Source organism: Vigna angularis, chromosome 2 (assembly GCF_016808095.1).
Source record: "Vigna angularis cultivar LongXiaoDou No.4 chromosome 2, ASM1680809v1, whole genome shotgun sequence".
Taxonomy (NCBI): domain Eukaryota; kingdom Viridiplantae; phylum Streptophyta; class Magnoliopsida; order Fabales; family Fabaceae; genus Vigna; species Vigna angularis.
In genome coordinates, this window is record NC_068971.1 from 48,433,727 (window position 1) to 48,452,578 (window position 18,852).

The window sequence follows — 18,852 nt, forward strand, 5'->3', positions numbered from 1 at the left end:
ATCCTTTAACTAGAAATAACCTTACAGTTTAAAAACATTTAAAAATAAATTAATTAAAAAATTAAAATTGACGTAAATTGGATCCAATAATTACAAAAATTCATAATTTAATTTTTATAATTTTAAATGTAAATTTTTATAATTAATAAATAAAAGAAAGCATAAAATTGTACACACATAAAAATATAAAATCCTACACCTCGGTAAATTTTCTCTGCACCTGTATATATAGAAAAAAAATCATTTTAATCTTTTTGAATTGCGTAATTCAAAAGTTAAAAATGATTTTAGAATTACATAATTCAGAAATAAAAGATGAGTTTAAAATGTTTGGAGAAAATTAAAACTAAATCAATTTTAAATTACATAATTTAAAATTTATTTTTTTAGTCATCTAATTCGAAAGTCTTATTTTTAGAAAAAAATACTTCTAAATTACATAATATAAAACTTATTTTTAACTTTTAAAATTTTGAATTACATCATTCCAATGTCATTGAATTACATCATTCCAATGTCATTTATGAGGGTGGACAAAGTTGCCTTCATTCATAAATATAGACTCTTCTATAGCCAATTTATTATTTATTTGTCCAATTTATTCGTTTGAGTGTTGCTCCCTCCACCATCACAAACTCCTTACTCCTCTTCAAATTTTTTTATTTTCAAAACTATGTTTATGTTAAAGGTTAAATTTTTTTTACTTTTACCATGAATTTTTAATTTATTTCTCAAACTCTAATTTTACCTTGTTCATATTCCGTGAACGCAGCTACACCCCACTCCCATGTCAACTCAATCTTCTTCAACCTACTTGTATCCACGTCAGATATGAATTTTTAATTATCTTTTGTTGATGAAGTATAAAACTATCATGTATTCTATTATACCTAATACTTATTATTGAATTTTAGTTAATTAATTTTTTAAATTTGAATGATGAAAATCCATATCTGTCGCGGATACAAGTAGGTAGAAAAAGATTGAGTTGACATGGGGACGGGGTGCAGCTGCTGCGTTCTAAGAATATGAATAAGGTAAAATTAAGATTTGGGAAATAAATTAAAAATTCGTGATAAAAGTAAAAAGTTTTAACTTTTAACCTAAGAATAGTTTTGAAAATAAAAGAATTTGAGGAAGTACATGGAGCATGCTCTGGAGCAACACTCTATTCGTTTTTGTCAACTATCCTAACCATAGGCTCATCCACTAAAACAACCATATCCCTTGATATTACCATAAAAGCTAAAAAAATATATGAAAATTATTCTTTATTATATATAAAAGAATTAATTAAGTATTTAATCCTTAAATTTTTATGTGAAATTAAAATTTGTTTTTATTAATAATTTTGATATATTTTAATTTTAAAATTTTAAAAATTAAGTAAATATCTTCTTTTTAATCTAATAATGATAAATCTTATTAATATATTAAACACTTTTTATATTAATATATGAATTATTTAACCATTTTATATATTTTTATTTCAATATTTACTAAAAAATACATAAAAAGAATTTTAATATAATTGAATTAAAAATATTATAATATTTATTTTTTAAATTTAAAAATTAAAATGTATTAAAGTTTCATATAAAAAAGAATTTCAAATTTGCATCAACTAAACTCGTAAAGTTTGTGGTGAGTACATGGTCACTTAACGTTAAAAAATGGGAAATTTCATTGGACAATTGTATATATTATTTAAATATTTATTAGAGATATGAAGATGTTTTCTTCATTTTTGAAATTATCATTACCTAATACTAGTACCCATATAAGCATAAAAACCAAAAAAAAAAGTTCAGAAAAAAGTTCAGAAAAAAGCATAAAAACCACAAAAAAAATGAACAATTATTTAATGAAATTAACAAATATACTTTCTTTTATTGGTTCCAATAATTCACAAGACGAAAATAAAAATATTTCTGAGCTTAAATGGTAAGCTGACGCATTCCTATTCAAGGAACTATGAGATGAAAATGGGTACATCTTATGGTCCAAAATCAGACTAGTATACGTGCCAAGCACATGTCAAAAAAACCTAGTAGATTAGTCCTTTCAAATTGTGCCTCAAATCTAATTACATTTTCTTTTGGTACAACAAAGAATAATTACTCTAACTTCCATATGCGTTTTGCTGGCTGTGTGTAATGTCTCACAAAAATGCGTTTTGATGAATTCTGAAATAACTTGATCAACATTCAATTCGAACAGCACCACTCTCTGACTTTATGAACTTGGGCTTCCTTACAACTTGTTCTAAGCACTGAATAACATCTCCAACTTGGAAATCATACCAATTGCTAATTACTAGTCCACACTCACTTCCCTTTTTCACAGTATCCACATCCTGCTTCTCCCGCTTAAGAGACGTACAATGTCCTTCAAACACCACTTCTCCACTCCTCAGAAGCCTCATGGTTGCTGATCTTGTCACAAAACCATCAATAACACGACAACCAGCTATCTTCACATCAGGACCCTTCGACTTGCTCCCTTTGATTTCAAATATGTTAAGCACTTCTGCCTGTCCAGCCACCTGGGTTTCAGAAGTTCCAGGGGCCTTCTCTATTATCAAATTGCCTATGTCCTCCAAAAGGTGGTAAATTACACGGTGCAGGATTATCTATAACAACCATACAGAAGTCAACTTGAAGTCAAAGGTTTGTGTTAGAATCTCTAGCATGGCATAAGTTTACAAGTTAATAATACCTTGATACTGGCACGAGTTGCTGCCTGACTTAGAGCAGTAGGAGGACTTTTGACATTGAATCCAACAATGCAAGCACCGCAAGCTTGTGCTAAGTCCACATCAGATTGAGAAAGTGGCCCGACGCCAACATGGACAACATTCACCAAAACCTAGAAATTAAATTAGAGACTTTCAACAAGAAACTTAAAATTTCATGATAACTGCAGTATTTTGTTGGTTGATACAAAGCTGATTCAAGCATGAATGTCACATTTGAATTAAAAAGAAATCAGCATGTATGCCAGACCTGGTAATAATTAAAAGCAAATCATTTCCAATTTCCAAACTATATTGTGAAGGATCAACTGGAACTAATTAACAGTTATTAAATATATTTTTAAAACTGATTACTCCACTGAATACCCTTTCATATGTCATTTTCATCATACCACCAAACAAACATTATTATATGGGTTAAATGATGGCATTCATATAACTAATATATCAAGAATCAATCATATTTTGTCGTAAACCAGGCATTTTCCCCAAAATTCCTTATCAGCTATAAACGTGTCCATGAACGATTTCACTTTGTCTCACACACCACTAGCCACTCAAGCAATTTTAGTTTCAAAAAAGGATAAAACATAAAGTCACATTACCTACTGACAAGCTTAAATTGTTAGGATTAAGAAAAACCAAAACAGGAAGAAGGTCCAAACTAGTTAGTAAAGAAAAGGCTTTGATACCAAAAGGGTCAAAGCTGAAACTCACATCTCTAGCACTAGCATAATAAAAACATAAACTGTTTTCTCTGCCCTCACTCTGCCTGTGGATAAAAGGTGAAAAGCTTGCATCTATAAACACTAGCATGTATGAGCAAAAGAAAAGTTTACTATAGGACTATAATCTTCACAAACCTGAGCACTGTTTAAAGTTTTCAAAGCATCAGTGACAGCTTGAACAGTTCCCTGAACATCTGCTTTTACTATCACTGGCATTTCAACCCTCACTGGAACCTCCATGGAATCATCTGAAGTAGTTGGTTTGTCCTGTATCATCTTATCCCTTAGCCTGTTCTCCTCATATTTCTTTTGCCTACCAGAACTAAGCATTCTAGCTCGCTCCTCAGAATGAACGACAATAACATCATCACCAGCCATTGGCAACCCTCTAAGCCCTTCAATCTCAACAGGCATAGCAGGCGTTGCTCGTTGAGTTAACTTCCCTGCCATATCTTTAATAGCCCTTATTCTTCCCCATTGTGAGCCTACGACAACATGCTGACCACAAACTAGAGTCCCTGCCTTTACTATAGTAGTTACCAATGGACCACGTCCCTTGTCAAGTCTTGCTTCCACCACATATGCTTGAGCAGGCCCATCAATTCGTGCTTTAAGATCCATCATATCCGCCTGAAGTAGTAAGGCTTCCTCTAGGTTATCCAGTCCAATTTTTTCAGTTGCTGAAACTTCAACAACCTGAACATCCCCACCCATCTCCTCCAGCAGCAAGCCCTCTGAAGCAAGCTGTAGTTTAACTTTTTCAGGATTTGCACCTGGTTTATCACATTTATTAATTGCAACTACAATTGGTACATTAGCTGCCTTTGCATGGGACATAGCTTCAAGTGTTTGAGGCATGACACCATCATCTGCAGCAACAACCAGCACCACTATATCTGTAACTGCTGCACCCCTTGCCCGCATCGCACTAAATGCAGCATGACCAGGAGTATCAAGAAATGTGATTGATGCTCCTGATGGCATGACCACAACAAAAGCACCTAGATGTTGAGTTATGCCACCAGCCTCCCTGGCTGCCACTGATGTTTGACGCAAGGCATCAAGAAGAGATGTTTTACCATGATCAACATGACCCATCACAGTTACAACTGCAGAACGAGGTAAAATTTCAGTACCGTCAGCAGAATGTAGCCTCTTAACATTGATGCCAGCCTCCTGCAGCAGCAAGGAACTAATTAAGTGAATAGATTACACAAAAAGAGAAAAATGAATGTTCATCATGTGACAAATTGAGGCGGGGAAAGGAGGGTGAAGGCATGCAATACCCATAATGGATGTGAAAAAATAAAATATTGTATGAATACCTTAATATAATGGCTCAACCATGGTTTTAAGTAAATTTTTTGTTCAAATCTACCATATTTTAGGCCTGGTCTTTCCGGTTACTTTTCTTTCCTTTATTTTTCTATGCATACCGTAACCTTTAGACGGAAGGGAAGGTGCACAAAACAGCCCAATACCAACTAATTTCAGGAAAAGCTTCATAAAGCTCCACTTAACTCCATCAAAACTTCACCAATGATATTTTAGATTTGATTCAAAATTCAAATCACTAAAACACTACAAAAGCTAACTCCAAATCTCATATACTTTGAGCTAAAACATAAGTCAAACAAGAGCTACTTTGAATTTATTCTAAATGAGTTATGACAGGGATAGACAAACAAGTATTGGGATCAAAAGAAGATAGTAGGTACTAGTTCCTAATATTCACTGGTTAAAAGTCATTTGCCACTAAGAAGGAGAAAATACCATTGCGGCAAGTTCAGCAACATCCATGCTGAGAAGCTCAAACTCTGATTCAACCTTTTCACCAACATTCGTGAGGATATCCTGCAAAGAAGATACTGATTTTCCAGTGCGCTTTGCCAGTTCAACAAGGGTCATGCCTTCAAATATTTCTATTGTTTTATCAGGATTTGAATTGTTAGCTGAGACATTAGGACGGGCATAAGGAGCTTTAACAGGTGGATAGTTTCTACCATCCCTTTTCACATATTTCACCCTCTTCGGGGTCTTCACACCTAATGGTTCATCACTTCTTGCCCAGATAGGAGAACTAGCATGGAAGCACCTACAAATGTAATCAAAACACCTTATATCGGTGCCTTTTCCTTTTCATTTAAGAAACTTTTGCAGAAGAGTCAACTACTAAATCTCCAAACACTTCAGGATTTCAACTAATATCACTCCTTTATTTCAAGTAAAATGAAATAAGTTTTAGCCTAAGCATTTACATCTACAGGTGAAGATGATTGAAAAAAATCTGGATTATTTTATGATACGATTGATAGCATATTACTAATAATGCAATCAAAGCCCATCTAGATCCCTCTTAAAAGTCACCTGTTAATGCTAGTCACGTGATTTTCTTAAAAAAAAGGGATTAAGAACATAACAAGTAAAAGTTTTGCTCTAGAATTGACTAATCAAAGATCAACGAAGTATTTTTTTCCTCTACTGCTAATTATGTTACGTCAAATCTCACAACCCAATATAAGTAAGTAAATTTCACCCATCTATGTTCAATTTCAGAAACATCACAATTAATAAAATTATTTCTCATTGTTGAAACACCTATATAGGATGGTGGTAACACATTGGAATAAACCCATCTTATCACCAATGCAGTACTACCTATCTACTCGTACAATAGTTCTGATAAACTTAGGCTTCTTAAATGTTCCCTCACATAGTTGGCTTTCTGCTAGATCATATGTTCACATATTTGGAAGTTGAACTCCTGTTATTCCAATCACTATGCATAGGCCCGTTTTGTTATCATCCTCATATCACCTAACTGGTAACGCTATCAATGGTTTGCTTTGAAACATGAAAATTGATTACTATTTTACCGTATTCCACATTCTTTAGTCTCACTGCCAAAACCAGCCACTCCCTGAGATTGGTTGATGAAATCTGCATCATGTAGGTAAGGGAATTAGTGATTAGCAGAGTACGTACAATATAAGAGCAGGAAAAATAATATTAAAAGGACACATCATGTCAATTACCTGTCACGCATTTTACTGATGCATAAATAGATTGTGCAGCAAAGGGGGATGCAAAACTTGATCCTGTCACGTGCCTAAATGCCGATGCAGTCAAAGCTCTAGTAAAATTCATATATATTTTCTGCATTCAGGTAACAAAAATGAACATTATCAGAAACTGAATGAGCTACATAGCATAGTAACTTGTACAGGAAAAGTTCAATCAGTTGTGAACTGGTTAATTATCACATTTAATACAAATTATCGATAAAAAAGATATTGCATATGCAAATAAAAGTCGACCCACCTTCTTTCCAAGCTCGCGCCACGCCATTCATATGCATATAACTGCAAAAATAGGCCTAATGCAAATTATTTACAAAATAATGGACAGGGGAAGCTGTGGAAGTAATCAAAAGCTCATCAATGGTGAATTTATTTGTCCAAATATAGCCACAAAAATATGAGCAGTTAAGAAAGATTGTACAAGACGTCTCTACGCCTCTCGCCTTCCAGCCCAAAAGAGTTAGGATAATGATTAGGGAAGACAAATAATATTAAAATAAATGCATAAACGGGTCAAAAACCACCATACATTATAGATTTTTTTAAGTAACTAAAAAACTCAGTTTCTATACAAGATTTAGCAAATCAATTTGACAATGGCATTCAAGGAAACCAAGATCACCACTACACTTTTCTAAATGACAAATAATGTTGACACAGGCAGCAGTCAAATTGCATTTAATCAATTTCACCGATATAATACTACCCTTTTGAGTGTCAATTTGTAATTTAACATATTTTACTACCCTCTTTGCAACACCACAGTTGTCAGACATGAGTAGAAGAATAAACGGGAAATCATTGCCACATTTATGTCCATCTGTTGTGACTTGTAAAGGGCAAACTCACTCGTCCCAGAAGAAGCTGGAGCTTGGGGTGAGAGCTCAACAGCTAAACAACAAATCCAAAACCAAGGGTAACAACCAAGTGGATGACCAGAATGCTTGTGGGATGGACCAAAATAAAATTTTGACCCATTAGGAAAAATATTTCAAAAAAGGAAAAAAAAAATCCACCTTTGACGCATTTAATAATGGAGGGATTCAAGGATACCCAGTTAACCAATCAAACAATTTTACCAAAGGTAAATCCAATTAACCAATCCACCCATTACCTATCATGTCATTTTTCAACTTTTTCTTGTTCTTATTCTTGCTAAAGCTTGTGTGATCTAGTTTCAACTTAAATTGAGAAAATAGCATTTGGAGAAATATATATGGAGAAAAGTAGCCGTGATATAATGCAATATGATGGAAGCAAAGGTAAAACAAATGAAGGGAGGGAACATGATTAAAGCATAGAGTGCAATAGCTAGGGTGAGAGCGCGAGTGCAAACCTACAACAGCAACGTAAGGTTAATGAAATAAAGAGGGAAGATAAGAGTAGCGAAGAATTAGCTTATTGATAAGATGAAGAAAGAGAATTAGAACCTTTGAGAAAAGCGATTGGTGTGATTAACAAAAACCACGATTCTCCAGTGAGGTGATGCTAAGGAACGACAACGGCCACTACCACCGCCATTGGCCACTCTTTCTGAAAAACCACTTACTTGAAAATTATGAATTTGATCAAGGGTGGCTGTAATACATTATAAGCCCGTACGGAAAATGGCACAAAGGCCCAACTAGCTTCGCCCCACCACGAAGCCCATATATGAAAAATTATGGCAAGCATCCCACAATTAGTAACTGGACTCTAATAATGACAGAAAATTACTAAAACACCCTTCATCGCTACACATTAGTACATTACTGCTATTGCTACCCAAAACCGTAAAAAATTGTTTAAAATTTTTATGTTTTAATTTAATAGTTTAATTAATATTTCTTTTAAATAAAATTATTAATGGTATAATACTTTTTAAAAGTTATTTAAATTCTTTCGTTGTTCTTTCTCCCTCTTCTTTTATAGCTTTGTCCCATATTTAAAAAACCCTCCCCTTGACATGGATATATGCGGAATTCATGGATGTCATGTTTTTCGAGAGATAGAAAGTGGTATGAGATAAAGTTGAGATATTACAATAATTGGAGTTTATATTGGATAAAAATAAAGAAGTTAATTATTTTTACCTTTTTGGATCAGTGGATTCGTGGAAAGATGGTAAAATCCTGAGTCTATGTTTTGTTAGAAGAAAATCCCGCTGCACACAAGTTGGAAATATTTCTCTGAAAACTGCATGTGTATTTCATTGATCCATAATGACTTTAAATAACCGTGAGACAGGCCTTGGGCCGTTTACAAATAATAATAATAAACCTAAATAAAAACTGAAACAAATATAATAATCTATAATTAACTCACAAAATCCAAATTACCTATACTGCTTTTCAAATAAATAAAAAAGAGTCAAATAACTGTAATTGCCTACATTAAGTGAAACGTACGTAAGCAAACAAAAGAGTTAAAAAATTAAATCTAATAATTTTAAAGTTTATTTAACATGTTTTCAATAAAATAATACTTATCTCAAACATATAATTACAATATAATTAATAATAACATAATAATATTTAATTGTCGATATTATGTATATAACAATATAATTAATAATAACATAATAATATTTAATTGTCGATATTATGTATATATTATCTAAATAAATGTAAGTTTTGGTTCTCTATAATACAAAGAGACTTAATACATCTTATTAAATCATGTTTTTCAATATACGGAATAGAAGCAAATATATATATATATATATATATATATATATATATAATTTTATATAAATTATGATATCTGTTACATGAATATTAAAACTAATTTAATTTTTTTATTAAAATAAGAGAACTTTTCTTCTTTTCTTTTTTTTTTAAAAGTTAAACTAAAAAGGAGTTCCCTAAATAGGAGGGGATTACTATTTGTGGTAAGACCAAAGTGATAAAACTATATTTCTTATAAATAAATAATTTATTTTTAATTACAGATATTATTTTATTATATTTTTAAAATATATTTTAAGATAAAAATATAATATTTTATTTAGTATTTTCGTAAGTTTTTTCAAATTAAACAAAATCGTTTTTATAAAAATTATTTTTTTTCTGCTTTTCCGTTTGTCTTTCTTAATATATATTTCAGTATCTTTTTTAATTTTATCATATTTTTTTTTCTTGTTATGTGTTATTTAAAGAATTGTTGTTCTGATATTGATTGTTTTTCTTCACATTAATTTCGATTTTTTTGATTATGAGGGAAACCTTGTCATTTTTATGTAATTTTTTTAAATAAAAGTTAAGTTATTGCAAACTATTCTTTTGCATATAAGATATCATGTGACACATGATTAAAAAATAAAGATCAACAAGCATTATAGGCCAAGTAAGTTTAGAAAAAATAAATGAAAAATAATATTCTTAACTATTTTATGAAAAAATAAATATATTACGTACTAAAAGTTTTAATATCTAATAAAAGTAGTTACGCGCTTCCTTAATTTATATATTATTCTTTAAGTCCATCCAAAATTAATTCACTACTTTTTATTTTAAAACAAGTTACGTGAATAATAAATTGGTTTTTGTTTAAATAAAAAATATTTTTTTATTATTAATATACTTATTTTTGTCATAAAATAGATACAATCATATTTATTTACTTTTAGAAAAAAAAATTACTTGAACTATATCCATTTTTTTAATAAATATCCAACAATATTTTAGATGAATTTAAAAATAGTTTTTTAAAAACTTAACTTTTATATAGTTTCCTTATAATTAGAACATTTAAAATTAATATAGAATAAAAGAAACATCAATATGAGAGCAATGATTATGTAAATGACACATATTTATAATTAACATAGTAAAAGCTCTTAAAAAGACAATGCATGGAATTTGGACTTAACAGTTGGTGTACAAGATTTGTGATGAATACTTTTTGGCAAAAAAATATAATTGGACCATCGCTGTAAAGGAGTGTGTCAGTGAACACAGCAGCTAGCTCTTATTGTAGGTACTCTATGCCTTTTTTTGTACCATTCCAAACACAATTATATCAATTATTTCTTAGCAGTCACAGAAAGAAATAACCTGATTTTACATTTGGCTAATTTCAAGTTATGGTGTAATCAACATGTTCTGTTACTGTACTTCCTTCCCGAAACATAGAGCTTTCCACATAGTTATCGTTAGTTAAGATATACATGTATCAAAAAGCAGAATTAACCCCAGGAAAACAAAATTTCTTCACTTCACGCTACTCAAAACAACATCAATATTTTAATTTCAAAAATGATGAAAAATACAACAAAAGAAGTTAGTCAATAATTGGTGATGGAATCTCATACTGGATAGTGCTAACATCTTACACATTTTAATATTCAGATGTTCTGTATTCTAACATCTTACACTTTTTTTTTTACTTAAATTTGATATGTTATATAACGCTTCTCAGCTGACTGCATATATTTTAAATTTACTGTATAAAACAGAAACACATTCCTACGAGCCATTATAACATTATAGAAGTATGCTAGCAGAAAAGAATGATAACAGACAGAAAAATGTTGGTAATTAACAGAAAGAGAGTTTTCTGTGAAGAGGGATGGTCCTCCTTGATCTGCAAACGTGAGAGGGATGAGAGAGAACGGGAAGACCCCATTGAGTGGAGAGAACTATAGCGGGATATATGTTTTCCATGTTCATGCTGTTGACAACCTCAGTGTATAGTCTTACAATTCTGCTTGAAAACAATACCACTGCTAAGGAAAGCTTCCTACACCGTGACAACCTAAGACCACGCAATCTTCCATTCACAGACTTCACCCAACAACGTCTTCCATCCCTCATCATCTTTTCACTCGAACTTGTCAGCTTTTCATAGCCACATCTCGTGCGTTTGCTAGCCAAATATTGCCAACCCAACTTCACCATTGTGGCGTAATCAATCAACAGGAACAGATGATCGAGAGATAAAGATAACAGTTTTATATATGAATCCTTGAACTCAAACATAAAGTGATGGAATGGCTTGAACTAGCCATACCTTATATAATACATGAATGTGGCTTCATGATTCACCACACTTATTCTTTTCCATGAGGTTGAGGCAGATAGAGACAATGTTACCTCATTTTAAAACTTGTTCACACATGGCTACAAAAACGTTGCCACTTCAGAGTCTGAAAGTTGTTCTTCCGTGTTCCGAGTTAAATATATATCTGTAGCTAGTAATCCAAATTAGTTGGTGGTTGGAGGAATATTTGATGCATGTGCAATGATTGATGTGCCCGTTAAAAATATAACCTAAAACCTAATCATTTGCTTAACTGTGGAATGTATGTGGCTGTGATATTTAGTTGCTAACTATATATTTAATCATTTTTACCTTTTCTTGATAAATTTTCCCCAAGATCATGCTCTCATTTGTCCTTCTAAGAATATATCTACCAGTTTAGTCCAAGTTCCAAATCTTGTTCTTTGACTAACTTAACCACCCTTCTTCTTAATTATTTCTTTTCCAGAACTTTAGAAGGGTTAAGCTGTACCCCGCCACCATTCTGCGAACCTAATACCTAGCTATTCTTTTTTAGACATGCAAGAAAATATATTTTTAATACTCAGTCGTTGTAATTAAAGCATTCATTGAAATGTTTTATTTATAAATTTTGTATACGTCCCTATTATTATATATTTTAAAATTAAATAATTTTTTACAGCGTAAAGATAACAGAACAAAGCAATATTTTTAGTCAGTATTCAAATTTCTGTGATTTCTTACTAGCCTTTCTACCACACAACATATTTTCCATTTTGATGCATTTAAACAATGCAATATTTTCATATTTTTATCCTGAGAATTTAAACGATAGCAGGGTTGAGTCACCAATAAAATCAATCGATCATTAAATAAATTGCTCGGTCATGCGTCACAATACATTAATCTTAATATTCACCAATTTATAATAATAAAATATGATTATCCACAGGTTGTATTAGATCAATATTAAGAAACAATATATTTTAAAAACTATAAAATTTGAAATAATGAGATAAATTATGTACAATTACTATTATATTAATTACCAACAATTAAATATTGAATTAACTTTAATATTAAGTATCTTCTATAAGTTGGACGAACAATTTTACCCAACACTTAAATTTCTGAACAACGTTTTCCTTTCCAATAACATCATGCAACTCAAACCGTTTGATCTGGACCACGTCATAAGAACACATTTTTAATTCTACTCCTGAGAAAGCAAAAAAAAAAAGTCTTGCCTCATTGGTCGAAAGAGTGAGTAGAAACATGAGAGAGAGAGACATTCATAAATCAGAAGTCATAGGCCATAAACCTAATTATTTTACCTAACTCGTGAGAACACGACCAATTGGACTTTGAAAATGGTTCGGTTTCACCAGACCCATGTGTAAAAGTAACTTACGAACATATGCTATTCCTTGCATAGTAATAGGGTATTTGAAACCGTGTCACGAGTCTAAAGTAGATTTCTGTGCTATATCTGTGATCTACATCTGCTAGTGACTTTATGACACGGAAATAATCATTTTCTGGAGATTTTCCTTTTGATATGTCCCACCATTCAACTTCACAATAGTATAATCACAGATTCAATCATTTTAAACTGATAATCAAAATAAATAAAAGAAAAGGTAAATACACTTAAAGCAAAGACAGAAAAAAATAATAATATTTGGTTGACGTAATTTTTATTAGTATGTGACTATCTGATTTTATTTTTTTACTTTCTTAATATAAAGTTAATTTTTTTAATAAATAATGTGACAATTATTAAATAAGATCAAGTATATGTTTAATCATATTATTAATAGAACGAAAACAAGATTAAAAAAATAAAAATATTTTATTATAACATATCTTTATTATATTAAAAATAAAATATGTCTATCCATTTAAAAAAATGTAAGTGGGTATGATAAAAATAAATAAATAAAAATAAATGTATTTGATGTTAAAAAAAATCAATAAAACAAAAAGATTTTCATCACAATTTGAATTCAAAAACACATTCCGGGAAAAATCATCCACATTATAGCTTGCAGGAACGAGATCACGTAAGTTTTTGCTAAATTAATTTGTAAAAGTCCTTTTCCCATCAGAAGTAACTGTTTGATCTTTTTATAAGATATTTTATAATTTTTAAATAACTTTATTTTTTTATTATGTTTGTTAAATATTATGAGCATTTGTTGTATTGAAAAATAATTATAAAAATAAAGAATTATAAATAATGAATATTATTTTAGTGCAATTATAGTATTTCAAAATTAATTAATATTGTATTGATTCATTTTGTTATGTTAATACAATTAATTAATAAAATTTAATATAGTTGATTGAATAAAATATAAGTGTATTTTTGTAAATTATATATGCATTTCATTTTTACAAATAAATAAATGTCGTATGTTATTTATAACTACTAACAAGGATATTGGATTTTGTAAGTGTTTATTGGGTGTGCACATTTTTTTTATAGTTCTTTTACTTTTTGTATTCTTATATTTCTCAATCAAATTTTAGTTTATATAGTATAAGACGCGCTTTGCTGAAATGTATAAATAATAATTTCTAATATTAGTCTAATATATTTGATTTCATTGTTTTTCACAGTGTTGAATTATTTTCTTGAAGATAAGGAAACTAAATGGTTTCATAAAATTTTAAATTTAACTGTTTAGAATAATGTCTTCAATGAGTAGGTCATTTAAATGGTTTGATCAAATATAATTATGCTACAAAAAAAAAAATTCATAGAGTTGCTAATTAATTTATTTTTGATCAATTATTTTAATAAATTTTACAATAGATTTACAAAAATTTTGAACCAATTACATGGGTGTGACAATTAGAAGAAATGGACACAAATGGGTCAAAGCCCAAGTTGTTCGTAAAATTTCAGCCGTAATGCAATTTTCTTAGTTAGGAAAACTTAGACTAAGTTCAAGAATGATAAATGTATATGACAATTGAAAGTTATAAGTTAAATTGCTTAAATCTGAGATGTTATGATTAATGTAAATTATCAACTATACATTAAGTCTGGAAATGTTTGATGTGAACTCGATTATTTTCCTTTTTTTTTAATGATTAAAATCTGGGAAAATATTAGGATTGTTATAATTTTTTCATGAAAATTTAGTTGTCGTATTGTTATAATTTTGTCATGAAAAAATACTATGTATATGCATGATTTAAATGTCAATTTATTTTTGAATTTAATATGGTTATGTTAGATTGAGATGCCGAATGATTGTAAAATTGTATAAAATATTTTCATGCTATAAAAAAAATCATTAATGTGTGGTATTAAAGTTTAGTGTCATATGTAATCGTTGACAAAATGAGATAGCTATAATACATTGATGTATATAGAGGTCAGAGAAAGTACATTATAAAATTAAATATAAATAATTTTATTATATATATTTATTTTAATTTAAGAAATATTAACTTTTAAAAAATAATAAAATTTAATTTAATTTAAAAAAAACAATAATTTAAAGTAAAAATTAGTAAAATAATTATTTTAATTTAAAAAGTTATTTGAAAGAAAAAAAATACAAAAAGGATAAATTCTTTATATAATTTATATAATAGTATAGATATTTTTTTTGTTATAAAACCAATTATTTCCAACAAACGCTAAAAGAATCTAAAATATTTCAAGTGGAAGCTAGCAGGTTTGTTACATTTAGATAAAAAATAAATCTTATATTTCTTTTAAAAAATTAGAAATATTTTATTCTATACTTAGTTTTTATAATATATATATATATATATATATATATATATATATATATATATATATATATATATATATATGATGTCTAAGTTAATAATTCAAAAGATTTTAAGTCTTGGATGAATTATTATTTATCAATTCTATTATCTTTCTAGTTTTGAAATTTACACGAGTTTTTCGAAAAATAATAATTGTTTAATAATTTATATAAACAAGATTGTAATTTTTATATACTATTCAATAATCATATTTAAAATAATATATAAAAATTATTATAATCTTTTTAGTTAAATGGAAATTTTGTATTTTTTAAAGGAGTTAAATTGTTAAACTTTAATGCGAAAAAAAATTATTTATATCAGAAACTTTAACAAATTTTGATGTTCATGTCATGTCACGTGTCAACAAAATAAATATAAAATAAGAAAATTTATAATATTAAATAACTAAAACAACCTTTTATACACTTGTTACAAAAAATGATAATAAGGTAAATTTTCTAATATCTTATTTTCTTAATATATATATATATATATATATATATATATATATATATATATATATATATATATATATATTTAAAAAATTACAAATACTCTTATTACAAAATTATACGCCGATATACATTTAAAAATTACAAACGTTCTTATTACGTAATTATAATATTGCAAAATTAATAGAAAAATGTATTTTATGACTTTTATACAGTTTTTATAATTTTAATATGTATGTGAGTATTAATTTTAATACATCTTTGTTAAAATATGAATATTAAATCTAATTTAATTTTATATAAAAATCGTTTAATTTTATATAAAAATCGGTTTATATATACTACGAAATATCTCTCATAAACATAGAATCTTCAACAATATTTTATTTTAATAATTAATTTTTTTATCATCTTAGAAAGAAAATTACAGTTATAGGGTGTTTTCACAAGTCTGTAATACTGTTTATTTGTTTTTGTTTCTTCATCTGGTAGTTGCTTGCACGCTGTTTCATGCCAGTGTCTGACAGTACCATCTTACCCCTTAATATTTATTAAACGACATCGGATCGGATCAGATCAGATTCAATTACAATCCCCAAATAAATTGCATGTGTTCCCTTTGCTTCACATCTATGTTACCGTTGCCAATGCAAATGCGTTGACATTTCTCAAAATTAGTTTAAACAATAAAACCAACCTTTTTAACAAAATACTAGCAATAATTTTGGATACATATGACATGCATACGTCAGGCTTTAGAAAGGGCAAACAGATTGAAATAATAAAGTATGCCAATCTGATTGACATGCAAGCCTAGGATTTTTTTTTCCATGTAAATTTGTTTGTTGCAAGATTATAAATAGATATTTGATAAACTAGTTTCTCAAATGATTTTTTTACAGGTATCAGATTATACATTTAAAAATAGGTCTATCGATGAGTTTCCTTCCTCCTAAAAGTTGGTGATGTTATAATTGTATCAGATAGTTGCAAATGTATTTGCCTGTGACGAAAAAGCTTTACTTGGTTTTGTAGGTTTTAACTACTGACATTGAGTAAATAATTGTTGTGTAATAAATCAGGTCGTTGTGTATTTATTTGCAGAAGACCGAAAAGCTTCATTTACGGATGTACCTTTTAATTATGGACAGTGAGTAAACAGAACCATAAAGAATTGGAACATAGTTTTAGGTGAGTGCCTGCAATGCCTCGATTTCACCTTATCGTTTTATTTTTGTTATATTCAATAACTCATTAATATAACAGTGACAGTAGCAACTACCAAACACAGAGTTCCCCGTGAGTCTAGAATTCTTGATCAAACAAGAAAGAAGCTCCTTACCATTGGCAACTGGAATATAATGATAACATACTGAAAAGGAAAACCATCCACATAAGAAACTTTCTGCTGAGTTCTCACTGTTCAATGGAAAGTATGAATCCACAAACTTAACAGATAAAGTACATAAGAACCTATGATTGTGCTGGAAAAAAAGAAGGAAAGAAGATATGAATGACAGAAGAAAACAGACAGAAACACCGTTTTGAGACCAGTAACAAAGAATAAACAATATGTGCAATATATCTATTTCCTTGTCCCAATTTCCAACATGTCTTTGTAAGTACACGATAAAAGACTACACGTAGTAACTGATGAATCATGAAATGAAAACATTTTTTTTGTGTTTTTTTCTCAGTTGTGATGAGTGGATGAATAATGGTGCTACTACCAGAAACAAGAGGAAGAGTCGATTTTGCGGTTGTGGGCATTGAGAAGGCGTGAAAACCTTCTCCTGCGGTAATAGAAGCCGCATTTGATTCTGATCCTTGAAAACACCAACCTCCTAAGTTTCTTAGCAGATCGCAGCCTTAGCCACAGAATCTTCTTGACACGAACCAAAGAGCCTTTCACTCTCTCTTTCAGACTCTTCTTTCGACAGAACTGATAGCTTCTCAAGAACAGTTGCCTCTTCTCCATCATAGTATAGCTGTGCTCAGCGTCAGGGTAGTAATGCCCGAAAGACTCACTCCGAAATAACGGGTTCAGACTAAGACTACCCATCAGCGCGTTCTCACCACCTTTCCTCTGATTATCACGAACCAGTATCATGGTGGCACCAAAAGTTAAAACAGAAAAGACAGCTAGAACAAAACAATTCTAAAATTTAGCGCCATTAAATAGCAGAGAGAATGAATGGTTTGGTTTTCTAGTGACCAAAGATAGAGAAGAATGGAAAAGGGCTATGAACTGTAGAGATTCCACGCACCTTATCGTTGCTTGCAACGCGAGCCAAGCCGTGTGCCGCCGCAATAGATAAAGCTAAAGACACCTCCTTTTTTTTTTTACTCCCTTACCATGTTATTATTGGTTGGTTTCGTAGAACTCTTTCTTCTTCAAAAAGCCTAATACTTTAACACGTGGATCCTTCTATACGTTCTTGTTTTTTTTAATGGACGGTCACGTGTCTTCTGCCCGCATTCACCACTTTTTTATTACCTTTTTTTCATTGCATATTCTGTCGCTTTCACCAGAAGATTGAAATACAAGGCAATGCCATTTTCTCGTTACACATCATTATGAAAATTGAAGAATACAGTGATCAAACATGAAAATACTACGTGATATAGAATCCTACAAAAATAACAATAATCGAGTCATGAAATTAATCTTATTTTTTTTTAACATTTTCATATATCATAGATTTTGTCGCTCTTTCTTGCTTTATTTCACTATGCTATAAAATACGTGAGTGGCGATTAAGGAAGTCACAGTCTTATCCTATGATTATCCAGTGAGGGAGAAGCATAGTTGAATTTGGACGTTTTCCCATTTTTAAATTCGAAACACATTTTTTATTAGTTAGAGATGAAATTTAATAACACGTACTTAACAAAAAAACATATATAACACGAAATTTCCCAGAAAGGGGTGAAAGGTTCGTATGTAGGTCAATGGTGAGGGTTGTCCCTTGACGTGTAACAGTAAATGCAAGGAAGAATAGAAATCTTTGCAGACAAGTGACAACAATGGTACACAGTACCTAGCGGAATTCGAATAAACA

At 29.8% G+C, this 18,852-nt stretch overlaps 2 protein-coding genes across 4 annotated transcripts; both read right to left on the bottom strand.

Moving 5' to 3' along the window:
• Positions 1 to 1,933: 1,933 nt before the first annotated feature.
• Positions 1,934 to 8,145, bottom strand: LOC108329221 (uncharacterized). Of its 2 annotated transcripts, none has more exons than XM_017563339.2 (8): positions 7,994 to 8,145; positions 6,805 to 6,845; positions 6,519 to 6,639; positions 6,360 to 6,423; positions 5,257 to 5,578; positions 3,619 to 4,659; positions 2,719 to 2,868; positions 1,934 to 2,632 (listed from the first exon to the last, which is right to left on the bottom strand). In XM_017563339.2, the coding sequence occupies exons 2-8, from the start codon at positions 6,829 to 6,831 to the stop codon at positions 2,201 to 2,203; spliced, it is 2,157 nt and encodes a 718-aa protein (XP_017418828.1). In that variant the 5' UTR covers positions 6,832 to 6,845; positions 7,994 to 8,145; the 3' UTR covers positions 1,934 to 2,200. The 2 variants fall into 2 exon arrangements, with proteins under 2 accessions (XP_017418828.1, XP_017418829.1); XM_017563340.2 differs by having other exon boundaries at positions 6,805 to 6,859; positions 7,994 to 8,122.
• A 9,039-nt stretch (positions 8,146 to 17,184) lies between these two features.
• LOC108328681 (uncharacterized) lies at positions 17,185 to 18,159 on the bottom strand. Of its 2 annotated transcripts, none has more exons than XM_052873689.1 (2): positions 18,058 to 18,159; positions 17,185 to 17,932 (listed from the first exon to the last, which is right to left on the bottom strand). In XM_052873689.1, exon 2 carries the CDS (start codon positions 17,898 to 17,900, stop codon positions 17,517 to 17,519), a length of 384 nt encoding a protein of 127 aa, XP_052729649.1. In that variant the 5' UTR covers positions 17,901 to 17,932; positions 18,058 to 18,159; the 3' UTR covers positions 17,185 to 17,516. The 2 variants fall into 2 exon arrangements, with proteins under 2 accessions (XP_052729649.1, XP_017418063.1); XM_017562574.2 differs by having other exon boundaries at positions 17,185 to 17,876; positions 18,058 to 18,140.
• Positions 18,160 to 18,852: the final 693 nt, after the last annotated feature.